The sequence below is a fragment of the Zingiber officinale genome, chromosome 4A (genome assembly GCF_018446385.1).
Source record: "Zingiber officinale cultivar Zhangliang chromosome 4A, Zo_v1.1, whole genome shotgun sequence".
Classification (NCBI taxonomy): Eukaryota; Viridiplantae; Streptophyta; class Magnoliopsida; order Zingiberales; family Zingiberaceae; genus Zingiber; species Zingiber officinale.
In genome coordinates this window covers 150455602-150480421 of record NC_055992.1, presented here as the reverse complement: position 1 = coordinate 150480421, position 24820 = coordinate 150455602, and the positions used below count along the sequence as shown (strand labels likewise).

Here is a 24820-nt window from a genome sequence, read left to right as displayed (position 1 = left end):
CCAAAGAGAGACAAATAACTCTCATACCCTCTCTAATGGTCTATTAATACTAATTTTATCTTAAACTTATGGAGTCCCTGATGGATTAGGCTAGACATGGTTTGAAGTCAATGTAAACCCAATTCTCTCTATCAAAATCTCAAAGTAGCCTAAAATTAGAATTTCAAGATTCAGGGGGAAAAAATGACATCCATACCCATATATACTTGGCCACTATCAAATTATCGAACCAATATTGTTTCTTTTCTAAATAGTTTTGAATTGTTCTTGCATATCTCATAAAAGGCTGTAACTGCACAAGCACTTGCCTAGAGATTAGCCTACAGACTCAATGCTGTTTCAACAATTATGATTAGGGGGAGTGAATATCTGAAAATTGTTTATAGAATCTGCTGAACTATTTTATTATTATAATTTTTTGTTTCGCATGGACTTTTAGGGACTTATTTATTGTGGATACGAACATAGTTTAAGGTAACACAAAAACTTTGACCATATGAGATATAACATAATAACTTGCTAAAGTTTTTTGTTCAATCTTGCAGTTTCTCGTGGAACTCTAGAAATCGATATGAGGATGCTATCCACTTATATTCAATCACAAATGCAGATGATGGAGATCCTTCAGGTGAATGCTGAATGTCTTCAGATTCAATATTTCAGTTTTAGATACTTGGTTCGACTTTAGTCCATGTAGTATTAACTTTTAGAATTATATTTATTAGTCAAGGTTTTTCTATTATCATCATCAAACTATGGCTATGGGTTAGTCATTTTCTTGTTAATACTTTTCATAATTCCGAAAAAGGTTTATAAAAGACGAACTAATATTAAAAGGGAAGATATTGAATGATGAAAGAATTTTAAGTTCCAAAGGTGCTTAGGAAGAGGTATAGTGGGGATCAGACTCTTGGAAGATAGAGAATATGGTTTGAATCAATGAATCAAAGTCTTAGTGAAAGAGCAACAATTTGGCACCATGTCATGAACTAGCAATTTCATTGTTGCGTCCTGTTCCAATTTCAATTTCAAGTTCTGATTTGGATGATAGCATTGTTGATAACAATGAGAATGGAGGATCACACTGATGTCTCTATAGCTTGGGCTTGTTAACACAGATAGGAGATTTTTCTAGTGAACCTGTTGATTAGCTTGGCCCAGCTGTGTTGACCATTTTTTTTTTTGAACCACAGGATAAGTTCAATATTAACGGATGATTATCTCCTTAAAATGATAATGAGAATTTTGTGGCGTCTAAAATTTCAATGTGACTTTAAGCTTCCTGAGATTGGCAGTTATCTGCTGTTTGATATATTGTTTTATAATCAGGAAGAGAAGTATGGAAACAGATAAGTGAAGAAAGTGGAATATTGCTATTTAGCCTTGATAGCCAGTATGATCGAACAAGAACTGGAGCTAAGTTGGTGCTTCATCAAAGCACATGATTGTTAGATAGATGTGCAATTTTTCCTGATGTTTGTGTATAAGTTGGTGTTTCATATCACTTTCAATTTAAGACAAAGCAACGAGTTATTACGTGGGGGACTATTATATCTCTGCTCATAATTCATACAGCAAGCACTAAAGTATTAACTAAGTTTCCAACTTCAAACAGCCATGCATCACTTTTGGCATGAAGCAATTGGAATCATTTTAACTAAAGAAGCTCTAGTGGAACTTGAGTATTTCTCCAAAATGAAATTATGTTCTTTGATCAAATTTTATGGCTAGTTAGAATAGTATTAACCATGCTTGTAAATAAATGCAGGATTTACTTCATATAAATGGGAGATCCATTTGGGAAGAAGTTTTAGCCAATTTCTTGAAAGAATCTGCTCGGAATGTATGTACAAGTAGTTTGTTCTCATACGCTCTTTTCCCCCCGTTAATTAGCTTTGAAGATAGCATATATTAATCATGTCTCTTTTTAGTTTTTACAGGAACACAGTGAACTTATAAAACAGAAGAGAGATGTGGAATTTTCATCTGCTTTATTGAATAGTATTTCTAAGTCAAAGACCTTTTTTGGTATGGCCAATCAGATAGGCATTTTCTATATGCCAATCAAATTAAAGCATTTTCACTATAGCTACAAAATCAAAATCCAATATTTGACAAAGTATATTAGTGGTATCAAGTGTATGACAGTATTTATAATTGTTATTATTGCTCTTTTTTCTCTTCTTTATTTATTCTCCAGGAAATTTGTTGATCCAAGTACTGCAGTTAACTGATCCATCTCGTTCAATGTTCATAGAGCCTATGAGTGGTTGGTTAGCACAAGTTTTATCTCCTGTTTTCTTTGGCAATTTAATTTGTCAACTTATTATAGCATGTTGTTCTAACTATCATCCTGGAGATGCTACCATGTCTTTGGAGGTGTTATTTGATTCCAAAAAGGGGTGATATTTAAATCTAGCCAGAAGTTGAGTGAGCTAAAAGTCAAGCTGTAACTAATTTTCTAATAGTAACAATTAATCTCACTTTAATTTCTTGATTTGGCTTGCTGACTTGGTATTCAATGATAGTAAAAAACACATCACATTCTTGTTGCCTAGGAGTCAAACAGCCTAGATGAAGACCTCCAACAACTCCATTATTGGTGGGTAAGGGTCTCAAGATGTGGCTCCTTTGCCGCTTCAAGGTTCATGATCACACCAACTCTTGGCTCACTCACAACCCTAGTAGCCAAACAAATGTTGCAATGAAGAGTACAAAGAACTGCACATTATAATAGATGTAGAAGATCTCCTATGTCGCCTCTATTGCTCTCACTTTGCAGAGGAGCCTGAGGAATATTAGGACTAGGGATGACAATGAGATGGGGCAGGACAAGGTTTTCAATTCTCATCCCCACCTTTTATAGGAAGCGGAGTGGAGCAAGGGAAGGATTTCTCTTCCCCATCCCTGCCCTGCTTTGCTTCTTATGTGGATTGGGTTCAAGGCAGAGAAATAGTAAAATAAAATGAATATATATAATGTGCATAAAATAGATCGTATAAATTAAATTTACGAGAGGCAAGTGAGAGGGATGGAGCAAGGCATAACAATTCTATCATATACCCACCCCGCATATGCGAATTAGTTCATTTCGTCTTGCCTTGTTTGTGTTTCAAGGAAGGCAGGCGACCTTAATCAGGTCAGGTTAGGGTAACTCTTGATCAGGGTGGGCCATATTGCTATTTCTAGCTAGAGTCATGCTAACAACATAGTGAGGAAGGGAAGAAGATGAACTAGAATAAGAAAAGGCAGAGGAACAATGATGCAAATGACTTCTCATTGTAGTTGTCCATTGTGAGTGAAGAGGAAGCAGACATAGGATGAGCATTGGGGCAAAGACCTTGCCATCCAGCCATGTTTCACACAATGATGAGTTGGAGGAGGGAGAAGTGGATGTAGTAGCTAAATTTGAGTGATAAAATTTAATATAAGTTGGAGGTTAGGTGAAAGCAAAGGAGGATGCTAAGTGGGACAGAGGGGATAGGAAGAGTCGGTAAACGATCAAGCTACTTAGCCGTAATGGTTAAAGTGTTATTCTATGCTGAAGCTTTAATCATCAATTAGAATGGAATGATTTAATTTATCATTGTGATACTTGGTTACTTTGACACACTTTAATGCTCATCGCAATGTTTAAAGCATGATTAAAATTTTATTCCATGTTGGTCGGGATACGAAACATGTTCTGTTGATCAACTAACACATGAAACAAGTTTGAGATGTCACAATTGTAGGATCGAAAAGTGCTAGAGGGGGTGAATAACGCTTGTGGTTTTTTTACGTTTTTCGTAAATCAATAGTATACGCAGCGGAAAGAAAGAATTCAAAAAGAAGAATCAACAGAGACAAAGCTAACATTTTGTTTTTTACTTGGTTCGGAGCTTGTGGCGACTCCTACTCCAAGACTCGAGATCGTTGATAATTTTCGTTAGACAATTCACTAATAATTCCGAATAAGTACAAGTACAAAGTGATAATAGTTTAATTGCTATAAATGAAATTATACCGACAACTAAAGATTCGGAGATTCGTGCTTTCAGTTGTCAGAGCAGCGTTATAGCGTCGTCGAGTCGTCTTTGGAGCAACGTGAAAGAGAGTAAATCGTTAGAGTTGTTTTCTTTGAGGTGCTGGTCGAAGTCCATTTTATAGTCCAACTCCGGGCACCTGGACCGGTTTTGGGTGCCCCCACGTGACATCCTATTGTCGAAACTCTATCTAGCAACTTTTATCCTTACCCAGGCGCTTGGACATTGACGTGTGCCGACCAATCAGAACTCGCCAACTCATTTGTACGCACGGTTGAGTTTGGGCCAGTCTGGGCGCCTTGACCTAGTCTAGGCGCCTGGGCGCCTGACCCAGTCCGGGCGCTTGAACCCAATCCGGGCACCTGGATGCCCATTTTTTCGGCCAATCTTTCAACTTCGATTTTCTGCACTACAGAGTTAGCACAACAAGCAAAATATATCATTTTGAATGAATTTGACAATCTTGGGACTACCCGGTTCTGACTTTCAGATTTTCGTGAAATCCTATGTCAAATCGATGCCTACTGTTCCCTCAATGAGGAACGTGTCCTCACCTACTCCTTTCGGGAGAGTTTACTTGATGCCAAACCGGTCTTCTATACCGTTTGGACTTTTGCTCAGCATCCGAGACTTCAGGACTTTTTGTTGGACGTTTGATCTCCGACCCGTCCAGTCTTCCGCTTGGTGTCCGCAACCTCCAGGACTTTCACTTACTGTCCTCTCGACCAGTAAGATTTTCTGCTTGATGCCCTCGACCTGTTAAGACTTCTGCCCAGTGCCTCAGACCAGGACTTTTTTACCTAGCCACAACTAGGGCTTTCACCTGTCTAGTATTAACTAGGATTTTTACCTTGCTTAAACTCACTTAGGAACCACAATAACTCTTAACTTTGAACCCTTTGCCATTATCAAAACTTGGATTCGATCATTTGGTGCTTCCCGCACCAACGACAATGACTACGGCGAAATATAGCAACAACTTCGTGAGGCTTTTGTGAGGTTCTAATGCAATAATGATTTTGCACAAGTCCATGATAATTTTGTGTGAGGTCTACAATGTCTTCACACGTAAATACATAAGGATTTTGCAATATCCCAAATTAGATTAAAGTCTTGAGCTCTGTTGCTATCTGTTGACTAACACAAAAGATGACTTTGATATCAACTTGTAGTCAAGTGTTCTTCTTGCTTTCCCAAGTAGTATTGACGCAATGGAAATAAAGAGACAAGAGGGAAAGAGAAGGGTTGTTGGAGGAGAGGGAAAAAGCGAATTAGGGATCTCCGGTGAATGTCATGTGCAATGAATAGTTAGCGGCGCGTGATGGGAGGTTGGCATTGGGCGAGGTAAGGGAATTTATGGAGGACATAGGAATGAGGAGAGTACGCGGAGGGAGAGGCAAGGAATGCAAATAATTCCTAATGTCTCAAAAATCTATAACCTAATTAAACTTAATTAAACTAGACTATGACTGAATAAGTCTAAATTGAGCTCTCGATTTTGCTAATCAATATATCTACTTGATGAGTTCTATCTAACCCTAAATTTAGTATTGATCAATCCAAAACTTAAAATTTTAATTTGGTTTAGCTTAATTAGTCATCTAAAAATAATAATTTAAGATATAAAACTTAAATAACATAAAATTCGATGCACCGGTAAGGATTATTTTTGTGTTTAGACTTTGAAACCAAAAGAGATTGCATGAACAAGGGATGCGATGCTTTATTAGATTAAGTTGAGAAAATAATTAATTTTTCACCATTTTAAATTTATTTCATTGGAATATATCCATCGGTTCAATTTAAAGCTGTATATATATATATTTCAAATTCAAATTTGATTTCATTGAAAAGAATTTGTATCTAAAATTTTTAAATTTTGATTGAGTTGAGTTTCTTATTTATTTATTATGGATTTTATATTGATAAATTATATAAAATTTAGATACAAAATTCAAAATTTAATTTAAACCTAAAATATAATATTTTATATATTTCGGTTTGTACCATCAAAACTGTGGTAGCACAGGTATAGGGATATTTACTAGCGCAGACATTGTATTGACATCAATTGCATCCTAAATGATACATTTTGGCCAAGAGGATGTATAATGATCCACACTTGAAACCATGGCTCATCCTAGGCTTGATGCCATCTTAACTAGAAGTGAACATGGCATGGATCCGAAGCAAGCATCCTGTATGTTGAAAGCAGAGTGGTGTTGACACTGACACACTGTAGCAAGCACTGATGATGTGGGAAATAACATAGATGATGGTGATATGAAGATGAAGCTGTTCAGGAAGATGGTGGCAATTCTCTTCTACTCTGATATACCACGCTCTATGAGGTTGGTAGCCAAGTTGTAGTCCAGGACTTACACATGGCCAATCCAGAGATAAGCCGCATCAAAAAGTTAACAACAAGACAGATTGATGACTTTACATAGTTTTTGCCTTTGGCTTTGGTTTTGGTTGGACAATGGATATATTAATTTCAAATTAAATAATTCCCGTATAAAATAGTTATATAATGTCTTTTGGCTAAATCTGTCTTAACTAAATTTAACTATTTCAAAATAAATGAACCCTTCATGGTAGGGTTTCCTGACATTAAGGATCTTTATTTCAGGTTTGATGCTGAAGGGAATGAATTACTGGGGTTGCTTTTCTTTGATGTACTTGATTCATGGTTTGCAGACTTTGCTTGGCACCTCTTAAGTTTGCCATCTCTGAAATCTTAACATTGCGAATGAATGCTAATTTTATAGGGCCAATCTTTTATAATTTTCTATTGAACTCATAGTTGGATGCTAATTTTGCACATAGACAGTCTTTTGTGGCTTGCTGTTGACTTCAAAATTACTTTTATAATCTGTTCTTTTCTTTTTCCATCTGAAATCAACAATAATTGGCTGAATTATTCAAAGTAGTTTGCCTTGTAATTTATCCCATCTGTAATAGTTCAGTGAGAGAACTACCTTTTTGCAAATCACAGGGCTGGTAGGTTTGGAGTTCCCAAATAGAGAAATGCAACCTTTAGAGTAACATATTTCTGGAAATATAACTCTTGATGTATCTGCTTGCAGATTTCTTCAACAATGACATTCCCTGAACAATATGCTTACTATACTGACACTAGAATGATGAACAAGTGATATAACTTCATCATCATTGTTTCATGGTTAATATTACGAACTGTACAAACTGTTGACTGCAAAGTATTATTTGATGTACCACTTGCTTCCATCTAACACTATCTTTTAGATATTACTAGAATATGCCACAGTCCTTTGATGATTTTTCAACCAATTCTATGTAAATTAGCTATTTCCTTCCAGCTTTAAAAATTTTTGCTAGAAAATTAAACAAATTTCTTATTTTGAAATTGCATTCCAAGTTACATACTCCAATATAATTTTATTATTATTATTTCTAGTCTTGACAAAAAAAAAGACTTGGTTAGCAACAATGAAATAAGATAAAATTTATTTAAATATAGATGATATAGTAGGAGATAGAGTCCAAGGACATAGAAGGATCCATATAGCTCACCCCATTTGGTGGGATAAGGTTGTTGTTGTATTTCTAGTCTTGACCATGAGATACCCACATACCACATTGGATGTGAGATTATTTCCCATTCTTAGAACAATAAGATTACAATTTTCCCAACAGCATTATTAGACTTCGAATCTAGCTCTCATACCACTAAACCAAACAATTGTTGGTAGAACAATCTTTTTAGATGCTGCCGTAATGGATGATGAATGGTTTTTAGATCAACAACAACAACAACCAAACCTTTTCCCATTAGGTGGGGTTGGCTGTATGAATCCTTTTACGCCATTGAGCCCTATCTCCTATTATATCATCATCTATATTTAAATAAATTTTATCTTGTTTTATTGTTGCTAACCAAGTCTTTTTTTGTCGTCCTCTTCCTCGTTTGATATGCATGTTTATCATAGTTTCACATCGTCTAACTAGAGCATTTATTGGTCGTCTAAGTACATGTCCGTACCATCTTAAACGTGTCTCTCGGAGTTTGTCCTCAATAGATGCAACTCCGACTTTCTCTCTAATGCTCTCATTCCTTATTTTGTCCATCTTCGTATGTCCACACATCCACCTTAATATTCTAATCTCTGCAACTCTCATCTTCGAGTCGTAGCCCAACATTCGACTCCATATAACATAGCAGGTCTAATGGGTTTTATAGAACTTACCTTTAAGTTTAAGAGGTACTTTACGGTCGCATAAAACACCCTACGCTTTCTATCATCCTGCTTGTATTACATGTAAGACATCTCTCGATCCCTCCATCATTTGTAAAAATGATCCTAAATATTTAAATCTCTCGGTTCGAGCAACTCGTCCTCTCCTATCTTAACAATTGTTTCATTACTTCTAATATTGCTAAATTTAAATTCCATATATTCTATCTTTAATCTACTAAGCTTAAAACCTTTCCCTTAGTGTTTCCTCCAAGATTCTAGCTTAGCATTTACTCCTTCACGTGTCTCATCTACGAAAATAATATCATCTCAAAACAACACGCACTACAGATCGGTGGTCTTGAATGTCATGAGTTCCATAATTAGTGTAAAAGATAGGGACTTAGGGTTGATCCCGATGTAACCCTATCTTTATTGGAAATGCTTGATTACTCTGTCCGAAGTCTTTACTCGTTACATCCTCATACATATCCTTAATTAGTTCATATATATGTTACGCTAACACCTCTTTTTCTAAAATTTCTATATAATTTCTCTTGGGACTCTATCATGCTTTTCTAAGTCAATGAATACACATATAGATCTTGTTTTTGCTCCCAATATTTTTCAATTAATTGTCTAAGGAGATGTATAGCTTTTATTGTCGACCTTCCAGGCATGAACCCAAATTTTTTTGGTCTCCTTCCTTAATCTTTTTTATTAGTTTTCCCAAAGTTTCATAGTATGACTCATTAGTTTAATACCCTTATAGTTTGCACAATTTTGTATGTCTCCCTTGTTCTTATATAAGGGAACTAGTGTACTTATCCTCCATTGATCAGACATTCTTTTCGTTTTCAATATCATGTTAAATAATTTTGTAAGCCATTCAATACCTTGTTTCCTTAAGCACTTCCATACCTCTATCGGAATATCATCTGGTCCAACGGCTTTTTCATTGTGCATCTCATTTAAAGTTTGTTTTAATTCTGAAGTTTGAATTCTACGATAAAAATTAAAATTTCTGTGCTCATTTGACCTAATTAAATTACCTAAGTTAAGTTGGTCACCTAAACCTTCATTAAAAAGTTGATGAAAATACCTCTTCCACCGCTCTTTTATTTCTCTATCATTTACTAATACCCTATTACATTCATCTTTAATACATTTTATTTGGCTAAGATCTCTTGTTTTCCTTTCTCTCACTTTAGCTATTCTATAAATATCTCTTTCCCCTTCTTTTATATCCAATTTTTGATATAACCGTTCAAAAGTTTCATTTTTTGCTTCACTCGCTACTTTCTTAGCTTCTTTCTTGGCTATTGTATATTTTTTTAAGTTTTCCTCGTTCTTACAAATATATAATTCCTTATAAGCTATTCGTTTTTCCTTCACTTTCTCTTGTACTTTCTCATTCCACCACCAAGATTCTTTACTTAGTGGTGCATGTCCCTTTGACTCACCGAGTACACTCTGAGCTACTATTTTCAACTTTGATACCATCTTTTCCCATGTTGTATTAGAGTCATCGTATATTTCACCTAATGCTTGTACTTCTACCTTCTCCTTAAATATATTTTGTTTCCCATCCTTTAACTTCCATTAACTTCCACCACTTAATTTTAGGAATTATATATATTTTCTTTCTATTGATACTATGTTTGAGGCGTATATCCAACACTACTATCCTATGTTGGGTAGTTAAGCTTTCTCCTGGGATGACTTTGCAATCTTTACAAATCTTTCTATCCTTCTTCCTAACCATAAGAAAGTCAATTTGCGATTTATTATTCTCACTTTTGAATGCGACTAAGTGTTCTTCTCTTTTCTTAAAAAACGAATTAGCTAATATAAGGTCATATGCTATCGCAAAATCCAATATACTTTTCCCTTCCTCATTTCTCGTTCCAAACTCATAACTCCCATATACTCTCTCATATTCCTCATTTTTCACTCCGACATGCCCATTTAGATCACCTCTTTTTAAAATCATTTCATTTGGTGGAATATTTTGTAATATTTCATCTAAGTCCTCCCAAAACCTTGATTTGGTAGCTTCATCTAATCCTACTTGTGGTGCATATACGCTAATTATGTTCATAGTTTCTTTCGCCACTATTATCTTAAGGCAATAATTCTATCCCCTTTTCTAACTACTCCTACAACTTCATCCTTTAACAAACTATCTACAATGATACCCACTCCATTTCTTGCTTTACTCTTTCCAGTATACCATAACTTAAAACCCGAGTTCTCTATCATCTTTGCCTTCTCGCCTATCCATTTTGTCTCTTGTACACACAAAATACTAATTTTTCTCCTAATCATCATATCTACTACCTCCATTGATTTACCAGTGAGAGTTCCTATATTCCATGTTCCAAATCTTAGATTATTAGTTTTCCTATCATATTTGTTCTTATCTAACCTATGGTATGAGAACTTTTGCCTATTTAACACTACACTCAAGTTCTCATGCTCTTGCATATTTATCACTACACCCAAGTTCTGGAGATGTAGCGGTCCTTGCCGAGACGTTACAGTTGGGCCCTACAACGTGTTCCTTCCGGGGAACAACCTAGCATTAGCACAATAGTTTAATGGATTCATTCATTGAATATTTGCCATAGTTTGACACTGGCTGGCAACCTAACGCAACCCTCCTCCTTTATCCGGACTTGGGACCGGCCATGACCGGTCATCATGGGCGGAGATATTGCTAGAAAACTAAATCTTTGCATTTATCTTTAAAATGGTGGAAGAACAAAGCCATGCTCATTTTATGTGATGAGGCGTTTGGTTGTATCTACAACTTATTTCTCTCATTGTCATATACAACCTAGTTGACCTATGGATTCAACGTGAAGAGAATTATGTTAATTTTGCTCTCAACTAATTGTTAAAAATGTAATTATTAAGAACACACAACCATGAAGGCAGATCTCTACATTATAGTTAGAATTTTCAAGTCATGCAATAGAATGACACAAAGCCAGTAACATTTACTTTCGGTTACTAAGTTTTCTATTAGCCCCAATTTATATGACAAATTATGAAGCTGAAATAGTTGAAGTCTTTCATAAAAGCATGGATCTCAGTCTTTCTGATTTTGAGAAAGAATGAAAAGGGTTAAAGACTTTAATCAGTGCTTTATTCATTAGGGTTAAAATAAAATACATGAATGCTGTTCAGGTTAGGAGACTGTATCGACAGACAGTTTCCTTAGGAAGAACATAAGGAGATTATGCATGGGCAATATTAAGCAATAACTAATCCCCCAAATCAAGAGAAATATTCCCAGCTTGGATATATGATTCAAATCCTGGAGCACACATAGCTTCAGTGAAAACTTCTATCTATTCTCACATGCTTCATTTAGTCCCGGTGATTTGGGTGGTTCACAATGTTGATCACAAACTCGCAGTCACTGCAAAACACTATGGCTCTGTTTTTCTAAAGCTGAAAATGCTGGGATGGAAAAGGTATATATTTTCTCTTGATTCCTTAAGAGGGAAAAGTGCAAGGCAAAGATTTCAACTGGGAACCAAATCCCTCCAAAATTGTCAAAACCTGTCTGGCAAAACAACCAGAAAGAAACCACACTTGTGAACCTCAAGAAGTCTCACAAGTTCCCAACCCTAGACTGATGCCTATTCTCTCTGTGTGTGATCTTCTCCACAACAACCATTCTCTACTTGTGTTCTTCTTGGCAGAAGTAGCAAGTAAAAACTACTCTCTTCTCAACATCTTTCTCCTCTTGTGTCATTCCTGATCAGAGAGTAATTTAATCTAATTACTCAAAACTGCATGAAGAGGAAACTTTGCTTCGCCAACATCTATGCCTTCACTAACTCTGCACGGTAACTGCGCTGATCGAATCGCTGAAGAAAGAATCTCTCAAATCACCTTTGCCAACGCCTCCGCATACTTCTCTGACAACAGTCTTCGGACTAGGGTTATGGAGAGACCAAGGGCAGTTTGGGAAAAATTGATGGAAAAATTTGATTTTCCATCTTGCATAGGAAACATGTGAATTGTTTCCAGGTCAGTTGTTCCCTTTAAAGGAAACACAAGGAAGAGAAAGATTTCAGCTGTTTTCTGCAACATTTATTTGCTGTTACCACTATTTTTTTTTCTAGCTTATTTTCCTTCACCACTAGGAAGCAAAGCCTTAGGATGCACCACTAGGATCTGAAGATCTTTCATCAATCTTTCCATTCATATTAGCTCCCAAATTACATGTGTGTTAGCTTAGAATTTTGCCTCTAGACTACTATTAGATATAATAGATTATTTCATACTCTTTGATGTAATCAAGATACCCTAAAGCTTGCTGCAATATCCAAAGTAGAGATGTTGTCAGTGATGGAGCTTGCTCAATTTGCATCAGCAAAGCTTTCTGTCATTTGTTTTGCACTCCAAAATATCAGCTCCTTTCCAACAGTTCCTCTTAGATAGACTAGGATGTGGGATGCAGCATCTAACTGATGTTTTCATGGTAAGTGCACAAAATTGACTTATCACACTCACTGCATTAGTGATATATAATTGAGTTCTTCCAGTCTGCCACTAGGACCTATTTCTTTTGACTAGAAAATCTACCTCCATTCCCAATAGGAACTTCATGGGGCTGAGATCATCGACTTAAAACTCAGTCCTCATTACATATACCCTACAATTTCCTTCATGTCATCACTTACTACTTTGACATAATCAAAATACACACTTAAATAGCCTTCTTATCACTTGTTTGTTTAGTGAGTAAGGTATGATCAGTTTGGCCTTATACCTGAAGTCTTTTAGGGTCCCATTACTTGGATGAAAGATATGAGTGATCGGAGGCAAAGAATCACAAAATTACATAGGGAGCTCCAACATTTGTACGCTTTTTGTTTTATCACTTTCCCTCTTTTCCTTTGTGTCTTCCATCAAAGTAATCGAACCCTTAGTGTATAGCTGAATCTTGTGAAAAAAATCCCTAGAGACTGTCAAACCCTAAAGGGGTTTTCTCTATCTGCACAACATTCCAACTCTTGCTTCTGTTTCAAAACCAGGAAGACTTTTCATGTAGATTTCCTGCTCTAGGTCCCAATTGAGGAGAGCATATTTATTATCTAGCTGAAAGAGTTCCCAGCCAAGAGTAGCTAGAAATAACAATGAAACTTATCAAATTTAGTTTTCTATAAGTGCAAATATTTCTTTATAATGCATCCTATAATTTGATCTAAAATCTTGAGCTATTCAAATTTCTTTTTATTTGTAAATTCTCCTATTTGACTTGTATTTCATACTAAATATACATTTGCATCTTATTACTTTCTTGCACCCAATATATCCCACATATGATTCCTGATTAAGGCTTCATCACCTCCATGACTGTGACCTTCCACTTTGTGTCCTCTAAGGCTTTGAATGTTTGTTGGAATCTAGCCTTCATCAAGTAGTGTGGTGAAGCCTCAGCTTAGGGTATGTTAAAAAATTAGAGATGGAATGTTTGGTGTAGGATCTTACCTCTGTTAGAGCAACAACACATTCATTTTCCACACCTAGCATTTCCCTTGCAGTCAGATCTTTGGTTTAAGCAATTGATTTGGCTGAGGAACAGCTTTCTGGAATACACATCCACAGGTTTTTCAGGCTGTGGTTGTAACTCTCCCCCTTGATTAGTAATGGATGTTTAATCATTTTTATCCAAACTCTCTGCCAGCCTAAATAGGACAAAAGCATTATCATCTTTATCCCATTTTCTCCTTATTGTATTGGATACATTGTTTGAAAGGTCTATACAGTCCTTGGAATGTATACAGTCCCTAAACAGAATGAAAAGAAATAGAAATTTAACTAATATATCAATCCTTGGAATGATAAACAAGTATTTATACATTTGTTTCTAGAAAGGAGTAATCCTCCCATTGCATATTAGTATTTATCGGGTATAGAATAGATCTACTTTTCTTTGTTCATACCAACTTGGAAACCACTACTAAAGACTTCATTTTCCCAAAGACGAGATGTTACCAAAATAAACATTTGAAAATTTAAAACTTTTAAAACTTCAATTCCTTATTTGCATTAGATTAGAATTGTCTGTATTGACTATTGATGTCAACTTTCAATTATAGTTGCATTCCCAATATCTCTAACACTAGTAACAATTTATGTGCACATATTTTTATCACATGATTACATTGATTAGATCTTCATGTCTTTTCCAAAATCCAACATAATTGTTATCTAAGGACTATAATAAGTTTTTTTTTCTTCTAAATTGATAAAAATCATATACAAAACTTGATGGATTTTCTATACTTCCTTTTTTGTATCTTATTAAATAAATAACATATATGATTGATTCAGAGATGAATTAAATTGATTTTCATTAATGATTGTCTTATTATTATTATTATTATTATTATTATTATTATTTTACCCCATCTAGTGGGATAAGACTTGGTTATTGTTGTATTGTCTTATTATTATTATTTTCTATATTTAATATTTTTTTTAAGTTTCATTATGCAATTCATCAGCTTGATACATCTATAATTAGAATTAGGGTTGTAAATGAACTAAGCGTTCGTGAATAAGCTTGGTGTTCGGCTTGGTAAGAGCTTGTTTATGTTCGTTCAATATACATAAGATTAATTAAACAAACAAAGCTTGAACAACTTGTTAAGTTAAACAAACAAGCTTGAACACATATGTGTTCAGCTCATTAACGTTCGTGAACAATGTTCGTACAATTTCTTACTGTATATATGTTATTTTCCAAATCCTAATATCTATGTTGCTTCTGTACCTTCAAGCCCCTTTTTTAGCATTATAAAATACATGGCTTTCATAAACTCTTTACCTTCATATTTTCCTACCCCTTTAAGCCAATTTGCATAACCACCCATTTTTTATCCTATGCTGCTATGTTTATAATATCTACACTAACCATGTTATGGTTTGCATTTTGTACATGTTCTTGAATATGCAATTGTAACATTCTTATTTTTCTAGATGTTCAGTGCATCTACTTATGACTGCAAAATTTTTAGTTAATAATATAGTTGATTTTTTCCCTCCAGTATAGGGCAGGCTGGTTTGTGCATCTTGGATTCACTACTATGTATATTGGTCAAAAACAGTTTGGAGCATGCATTGAGTTGTCTTAACAGTAGGGTGAGATCCACATTGCTTTATTTGTCTGCTGTCTTTTCCTTCAATTTTCTGAAGCTATTGATGCTAAGTTGGACAGAGAATGCCTTCTTATAAGGCCAATAGACATTCAGCTTGTATTGTATATGCAAGAAATTGAAAGGGTTATTGAGAGAGAGAATAATAGATGAAACAAATATTTCTTAGAATTTATTTATTTCATGCCTATGAGATGAACTATATATTTACTTGATAAGATATAATTAATGAAAGAACTAAGAAAAAGAAAGAAAAAATAATATATGATTTTTATTACTTAAATAGATGCTTATGTTAGAGATCCTAGGTAATTATTATGCTTTGGATTTAGCAAACAAAGGTGTATCTTGTAGTGCCCCTCTAGTTGTTAATCCATCAAATGATAGATATTACCTGAAAATGCTTGTCATTTGTGATATTAGTTTTTGAAATACTAACTCCAAGTGTTAAAACAATTTATAATAAAACATAACACCTCTATCAATAGAATGTAATGATAAATCTACTAGGAAAACACAAAATAGTTATTGTGCTGTACAAGTAAATAGGGAAATTCTTATAAAGTTTTAAGGTATATTTCATGGTTTAAAATCTTGAACCGTGCCGAGGTTTCAGTCTCGGATTGAAACGATATAATTTTGGTACCGTATCGTGCTGTGTTGATATAGTTTTGATATTTTTGTAACTAAAATAAAAAATTTAATCTAAATATTTAAAAATTAAATATATATATATATATATATATATATATTAAATTAATTGGATAATTTTATTAGGTTTTAATAAAGTTTATCTAAATTATTCTAATCATAGTTAGGAGTTGATTAAAATTATTAATCTAATAAACCTAAGTTAAAATTGACATCATGTTCCACGCCACCATCGCGTGACCGTGGGGCCACGCCACTCGAGGTTAGCGTGATGAGTCTAGACACATCGACAGGCTATTGCGACGTGTCCGGGGGCCTCGAGGTGTGCAAGCACTAGAGGCGTGCCTGTGCTAGTGCCGATCTGCAGGTAGAACAAAATGTTTCGCCTGTATCAGGCGAAACGGCTCAAGATTTTAAATTTTACTATATTTTATATATATTGCACAATCATTCTTAAGATGTACCACACATATGATTACCTAAAATTTCCTTTGGATGACTTAAAGGTTTCACGAGAGCATAGTGGGCGATCATAGACCCTCTACCTTTATTATGAATAGGGAATATTACAAACCCTTACTCATAATATATTTACACAAATCCATAACACATAATGTGAAAGAGGAGGGTCCATTCAATTAGTTAATCAACCGCTCCATGACCATGAATATGGCTCTGCTTCTCATATTGAGGTGGCCAAGTTCCAAAGAGACAGTCATGCTTCCCTCTGCCTTTGGTTATGAGAACAGACTGAACAATTTTCGGATGTTTCTTTGTTCAGTGTATGTTGGGATCTGCAAAGAATGGTTTTTAAAGAATAAAGTTGGAGGCTTGGCAGAAGGTTCGCTGTCGGTGTGATAGAGGTATCAGGGGAGTCATACCACGTTTCTTGTTATGCCAGAAAGATTGTTTTGGGCTCTGGTAATGTGAAACAAGGATCAGATATGGAGAATAATCCATGCATCATTCTGTTAAATTCAAGTTAATTTGTTCTAAAATAACAAAGATTGTGACAAATCCTCATAATGATGGGAGAATACAATAGGTAAAAAATAGCTTCTAAGAACAAAAAATTGCAGTCCCATTAATCCAGGATTTCTTCTATCAGCTTTCCAAGAAGACTTAGATTTTTTGGCATATAATCACACGATAGTGCTTGAAATATGGTAATTATTTGGCAAATGAAATTCAACATAACTAATAGATGTTTTTCTTTCTGGTTGTGTTTTATTATCTAATTATTTATGTAGTGTAATTTCTTTTCTCCAGTTGGATTGTAGAATTTTGGAAGAACTACGTAAAATGGATGGTAATTTGGGTCCTGCACCATCTCTACCTTTGCTAGGTTGGACGTCGTATAAGAGCATGGTATGAGTAGTTGGAGTTCTCTGATAATTTACCTTTTGCTACAAAATTTTATACATAGAACTGGTTTGGCTTTAGCTTCTAAGAATCTCATAAGCATTGATCCAAATGTTAATAATCCAAGGCCATTGACAATATTGTCTTTAGCTTAATTAAGATAATGTCTTGGTGCTTTAGCTATGTTGCCTCTTGGCAATTCAAATTATGAATACCTAGTTTTGCTGCAGACCCTCCCATGGCAGGAGTTGCCATGCTCTCCACAATCCTTCTGTGTTTATGCAATTATTTATCATTCTAAAATTTTGTCTTTTCATGAAAAAATGTTTTTGTTGTATTATTATTATTATTATTATTATTATTTATTTGTATTACAGATCAAGATGGGCAATGAATCAATGGATCCACTAGTTTCATGTTTTGCAACTACTGGACAGCTACAGTTGTTGCGGTGCTTTGTTGCCTTTAAACTTCGGTCATCATCTAAGGTAATTGATTCAAAATAATGAAAATTATTGAAGTGACCATTTACGCAGCCTGTGTCAAAGAAGTCTGTCATATTACCGTATATATGCATAAATTTACTATTCATCATGTTTCTATGAGTAGGCTTGCAACATAACACGAAATCTCTGATCTAAGCACACCTTACTTAGCCACTAATCAAGCTCCTCATAGCATGATATAGTTCAACTGATAGGTTGCTTCATCCTCACCAATCTCTTGTAAACAAAGACATTTAACAAACACCTACTCATACAGTTGACCACTGCTTCAATCCACACTAAACAAATTAACAGTACCACATATAACCATACAAAAATCAGAATACATCAGACCTAACCAATCACTATTGTCACCTTTATGACCGACTTAATCTCCTCAGATGCTAGGAACTTGGAATTTGAAAAAACCCCTACTCAACCCCAAATTAAACCCAAAGAGATGGTGAAGATTCTGTTGAATTTAATATCTCTTAAGGTGGGTTCACATGTGATTTAAGAGACTTGCGATACCGAAACCCGATAAGTGATCTAATTTAAGGTTATTGGGTTTTGGATTATTGGATGTGGGTTCAATGTGTAGAACTCTTTAGCCTAATCCATTATTATCTATGTGCTGATAACGGATTGAATTCCTATATAAAGGGGAGGTCCCCAAGGTTTAGGGTAATCTTGACAGAGCTTTTGGTTCCCTATTAACCAAGAGTTTTTCGGTGCTGTCATCCCCTAATCCCCTTGGAAGACCTTTTTTTCCGCCGCATCTTTTTCCACGGGGATCAAACCGATGACGCTAAAGACAAGGACAATCCTTGTCTGTTATGCTTTCTTATGTGTTGCCATGTTTACGACATAACTAGATCTCGATTAGGTTTATTGTTATCTCATTAGATTTCTTTATTTGTTCTTAGAAATCATGTGGTTAAGGAAAACAATTAACTCTATCAATTGGTATCAGAGCCAAGACTCTATTTTATTGTTTTCATGATAGTAAAGATTGAGTTTTGTGTCGATCTTTATTTTTGTATGCTAGATCATGTTTTCCTAGTATAACACAATTTTTTAATCGTCGAAAAACATGTAAGAAAGAACTAGGATATGCTTATTTTTCAAAACTTATGTTTTTGTGAAGAACATGAAGAAGGTTAGAAGAATCGTAACATTTAACCTAATTTAAATTAGGTCAAGTCGTGATGGCTTAATCGATTGGCTTAGTCAGCCAATCGATTACCAAACCTAAAATTGCAAACAGAATCATCGGGATCAATCAGCCAATCAATTAAAACTTCCCTAACCGATTGAGAATTTTTTTCAATTGATTAAAAACCTTGGGTCACGATAAAATTTTGGTATTAATTGATTAAGAATTTTTCCTAATCGATTAACATGCTAAAATCATGACAGACTCGATTGAAATCGATCAACTAATCGATTAGAATCGATCAACTAATCGATTAGAATCGATCAACTAATCGATTAGAATCGATCAACTAATCGATTGGTGCTTTCAATCGATTAGGATTGAAATCCAATCGATTAACAATCTTAATTTTCGATAATAGCGATTATCAATCGATTAAGAGCATTTGGTAGTGGATTAAAAGCATTATTAATCGATTAAATGATTTCTAATAGATTAGAATATTTCTTTTTCGGTTCATTTTATTTCTAATCGATTAAACATTGTTTTTGGGTGAAACAGTGTTTCATGCAATAAAAAAAAAAAAAGACCACGATGAACACGGTTTCAATGTGTAACAGTGCAAAGAAAAAAAATATTATTTTTTTATTAATGCATGAATGATTAAAGAGCATTAAATAATGTTATTTAATTATAAAACTTAAAGGAAGCTTTACCTTCTTAAGTGTTGGTTCTATATATAATCAGGTAGTCGCATACAATATATTTTCAAATCGATTGAGATAATCGATTGGATCATATTAATTGATTAATATGAAACGACCCTAACTCTTACTTTACTTAAATTATACTGGTATTTTTTTTATAATATCTATGGCCGAAACCTATACTTGTAAAATCAATATTTAAAATTATTTTACTAATATTTTTGAAATAAAATCTCAACTGCATTAAAATCCAAATTTGTAAGTCACACAAATATAAGTCTAAGCAAACTATCTAAAACCATTCAAAACACAGTCTTCAAATAAAAATTCAACATTTTAACTTTCTGTTGGATCGAAGCGTTTGATAGGGGGGCTGAATATCGATTAAAAATATTCGAGTGAGTAAATACGCAGCGGAAAAAGTAAAACAAAAAAGAATGACACAAGTAATTTTTTACTTAGTTCGGAGCCTGTGTCGACTCCTACTCCAAGGCCCGCATACAAGTGTGCTTTCGATGGGCAATCACTAATAATTCGAAATATGGATTACAAAAGAAGTACAGGAATTACTAGAAAATAAAACAACCGACAATAAAAGAAAAACAAACAAGTTAGCACTTTGTCGGAGAGCTTTCGCAGCGTCGCAGGAGCACAGAAGAGCAGATCGTGAGTTGTTGTTGGAGCTTCAGCCTTTACCCTCCTTATATAGGAGGTTTGGGGTGCCTGGAACCTCCAGGGCGCCCTGAATATGACGTAGCCGAGCCAACCAGGGCGCTCCACGTGGCGAAGTGACGTTGCGGATAAAAGTTCACCTCCGGGCGCCCGGAACCATCCCGGGCGCCCGGACCCTCATTTTCCAGCAGATTCCTTCCTGCAAGAAAACGTTAGTCCGGAGGCAAATAGAAGATATATATCCTGCAAAACAGAGTATTAGCACAGTTAAAAATCAAACAGAATATTAATTAGATTCTGTCTCCTCAAGACTGGAATCTAGTCACGATCTCGACATAGATATCCGAAATGGGTCTAAGTCGGATCGACGCCTAATGTCCCCTTCCCGGGAATGCGTCTTCACAGTCACTCCCCTCTAGTGACTTACCTTCGCTTACCTGCTAGATGTCCGGTCAGCCCTTCGACCTGTCTGGGCTTCGTGCCAGCTATCCGGTCAGTCCGTCGACCTAGCTAGACTTCGTGCCAAACGTCCGGTCAGCCTGTCGACTCGTTTGGACTTCGTGCCAGACATCAGGTCAGTTCGTCGACTTGTCTGGGCCTCTCCTGCACACTCGGTCAGAGTGTTAGATAACAACAAAACTAATTTAACCTATTTGTCATTTATCAAAACTTGAGTTAGACCAACAATCTTCCCCTTTTTGATGCAATGACAATCTGGTTAAGTTAGTGAAAAAATATGCAAGTAAAAACAAGCATAAGGTTGTTAAGTTAGAGCTTTTTAAATTTTGTTATTTTTGCTGTTTGTTTAACTAACTTAACCACCTAACCCTCCCCTTTGGCATTCATCAAAAGATTAACATAGGACAACTTGTAATTGAAAAATGCAAAGTAAAAACAATCTAGAAATGTAAGTCAGATTATCTTGAGGGAGTATAACACAGAAAAATAATTTAAGCTTTTAACTTTATCTTTTTAAAAAAGTAGTTACGTTTAAATTTAGAAAGATAATTGTAATTTTAACTTAATCTTGCAATTTGGAAACATAATTTGCAAAGATAGTAAAACAATATTAGGGTTAAGTTCAATTTACAAGTCAAGATTTTGAAACCAAGTAAAATCAAGTTTTAGTTTGTAAAACTTTAACGAAGTAAAATTTATTTTTAAATCTGACTTTGCATCCTTTTAGATAAATTTCCAAAAATACGTTTTGAAACCCAAGTAGAATCCAATTTCCAAAAATATCATAATTTACAAACTGACATAATTTTCAAACTGAAGAATCCAATTTTCAAAACCGACTTTTTACCTAAGTTTGGAGGATTTAAATCAAAAACTAAGTTTAGAAGTTGTTATTTTCAAAATTGAATTTGAAAAGTTTAAAATTTGAAAATAAAGCTAAGTTTTAAAAATGATCGGATGTCTGGCACGAAGTCTAGCTAGGTTGACGGGCTGACCTGATACTGGCACAAAGTCTAGACGGGTCGACGGGTTGACCGGACGTCTGATAGGTAAGTTAAGGTAAGTCACTGGAGGAGAGTGACTGTGAGGACGCGTTCCCGGGAAGGGAACTTAGGCGCCGATCCAACTTAGAACCATTTTGAAAATCTAAGTTGAGGTCTTGACTAGATTCCGGTCTCGGTGAGACGGAATCTAATTACTACTCTTCTATTGTGCTAACTTTTGTTTTGCAGGGTAGTTTAAACTATTATTTTTGCCTCGGACTAACTCTTTCTTGCAGGAGAAGGACATTCTGGAGAAAGGTGGTCCGAGCTCCAGGAACTGGTCCGGGCGGTCGGAAAGCAAATCTCATCCTGACGCAGTCGTCGCACATGGAGCTCACTGGTTGGTTGGGCTACGTCATGGTCCAGGCGCCCGAAAGGGATCCAGGCGCCCGGAGCATCCTATATAAGGAGGGTGAGACCTGAAGCAACTTACAACAACGACATCTGCTCTACTGTGTTGTGATTCTGCGACGCTGCTTCCCCGACAACCTACGGCTCAAGTTCTCTTTATTGTTGTCGGTGTTGTTTGTTTTTTTATAGTTCTTGTACTCAACTTTGTAAACTTTTTTAACGAACTATTAGTGATTGCCCAACGAAAGCACTCGAAGAGTGCGGGCCTTGGAGTAGGAGTCGACCAAGGCTCCGAACCAAGTAAATTGGTTTGTGTTAGCATTGTTTTATTTTCATTTTTCCGCTGTGTACTCGCTTAAAATTTCTCAATCGATATTCACCCCCCTACTCTATCGACTTTCACGATCCAACATCAAGTGGCAGGAGTTCGGACACTACAAGAACCGCTGCCGACAAGGAAAATTTTGAAAAAGGTTAGTAATTTTATATTTCATACAAATTCGATTTTTTTTAATCGTAGTACATTAAAAAATAGGTCAATAAATTTGCATGAAGATATTGTTTCTGAAATTACCCCTATGCACGATAATTTAGAGAATAATTTTTGCAATAAATTAGATAATGCTATGCATGATAAATTAGATTTGAAAATTTTAAATAATTATGATAATTTAAAATTTAATTTAATTAATAAAAATATTTACGTGAAAAATTTAAATTCCTATAATTGTGATAATTCAAAATTATATTTAATTAATAAAAATATAAACATCAAAAATACAAATCTAGTTAATCAACATAATTTTAAAAATAATTTGACTAATTCAAATATTAATAATCATCAAAATAAAATTAATTTAAATAATGATCAAGATAAACTTAATAACTTAAATTTGAATTTTAAAAATTTTAATCCTAAAAATTCAAAATTAAATCTTAAAAATTCAGAAATAATTAAAATTATTAAAAACTCAATTAATGAAAATGACCGAGTCAATATGGATGAAATTGATAAAATACTTAATAAAATATTTAATTCAATAAATCTAAAGAAATATTAAAAAAATTAATCTAAAAAATTCAAATATAAATAATAAATTTAATTCAAATTTAATTAAAAATTTAAATAAGAATGATGAAGATAATTCTAGCTTGAAAATTCAAATAGCTTAATTAATAATCATATTAAATATTTATGAAGATTCCCTTGATTGTTGAGATTATGATTGAGTTGGATTTTCTTGATTATTGGGATTGAGATTGATCTTGATTGTATTCCCTTGACTGTAGGGCTTGAGATTGATTTTCTTTTCTCTCCTTATGTATATAAATACCTACATGTAAATATATTAATGATAATATAGAGAGATCTTTTCCTAACGCCTCTCGTTTCTCTTTTTCACATGGTATCACAGCAAGGTTGAAAGACAAACCCTATTTTTTGCTGCGTCGCTGTTCCTTGTGTCGCAGCATCACGCATGCCTCTTCGCACGCATATCGCAGCTCCTTTTCGACAACCGTCCGATGCTGCTGCCCTCCTCTCCTCTTCGCTCACTCACGTCGGCGTTTTTCCAGCTTCGTGAGCACACCGTCCTTCATCTTGTCTTGTAGTCCGACGATAGAGAGAAGCTCGGGAGATCAGCAGTTTGGCGACGGTAGGGATTATTCTTCCTGCAGTTCCATCGTCTTCACCTATCTTCTTGCATTGCTTGAGCCTTTCTTCGTTGTGTGCCCTCTTTCACCGAGCTGATTAATGGCTATCTCCGGTACTCCAAAGCCGGATATTTCGATTTTTACCAACCACTTCAGTGCATTACTCTTTTCCGAGCAGTTGGATGGTAAGAACTACTCTTCTTGCGCCTCTCATATTAAGCTTTGGCTTGTTGGACAGGGTTATAAGACACATCTCACTCATACTGAAGAGGATGTTCAAATTGCCGATCGTCCTCTATGGAAAAAGGTTGACGCCCAGTTGCGTTGCATTATTCGAACCACCATCCATCCATCCCTTAGGGATGTCTTCCGCACTCACAAAACCTATAAAGATGTTTGGTTACAGGCGCAACAACTCTTTACAAACATCTCTCGGTGACTCTATCAGGTTTGTGAAGATCTCATGACCATCCTCAGTCCTCATTAGGTAAGGATTCAATGTCTACCTATCTAGGTTCAGTCTCTAGCTTTCTTTGTGACTTCAATGAACTACTTCCACCCGCGGCCACTCCTGTTGCGGAGCTTGAAAATCAGAAGAAATTTTTTATGCCTCTGGCTTTATATGGTCTATCCACAGATTATTCTCATGTTCGCGATCAGATCCTGGGTAGTCCCACAGAAGCTACCATGGACAGTACCTAACAACTCTCCTCCGTGTCCCTGCGAAAGTCTTAACATTGCCTCCTTCCATTCCTGTTGACTCATTGGCTTTGGTCTCTCGAAACAATAACAGACCTCCTCCTCGTAAGGGTGGCAAAAGACGCCCTTGGTGTGATCACTGCCATCGACCAAGACATA

At 35.2% G+C, this 24820-nt stretch overlaps 1 protein-coding gene across 10 annotated transcripts in view; it reads left to right on the top strand.

The window, feature by feature from the left end:
* Positions 1–24820, top strand: part of LOC121971669 (WASH complex subunit 5-like) — a 69342-nt gene that overhangs the window by 25453 nt on the left and 19069 nt on the right. For 9 of the 10 annotated variants that reach the window (XR_006109191.1, XR_006109190.1, XM_042523041.1 and 6 more), the window contains exons 16-23: positions 546–628; positions 1769–1843; positions 1932–2028; positions 2201–2273; positions 6658–6717; positions 15316–15409; positions 17344–17442; positions 17814–17924. Coding sequence is in view for 8 of the 10 variants with exons in the window: in XM_042523041.1 (XP_042378975.1) it covers positions 546–628; positions 1769–1843; positions 1932–2028; positions 2201–2273; positions 6658–6717; positions 15316–15409; positions 17344–17442; positions 17814–17924 (692 nt within the window). In the remaining 2 variants the exon portion in view is untranslated. The remainder of the gene's footprint in view (positions 1–545; positions 629–1768; positions 1844–1931; positions 2029–2200; positions 2274–6657; positions 6718–15315; positions 15410–17343; positions 17443–17813; positions 17925–24820) is intronic. The other variant, XM_042523044.1, reaches the window with a different exon arrangement.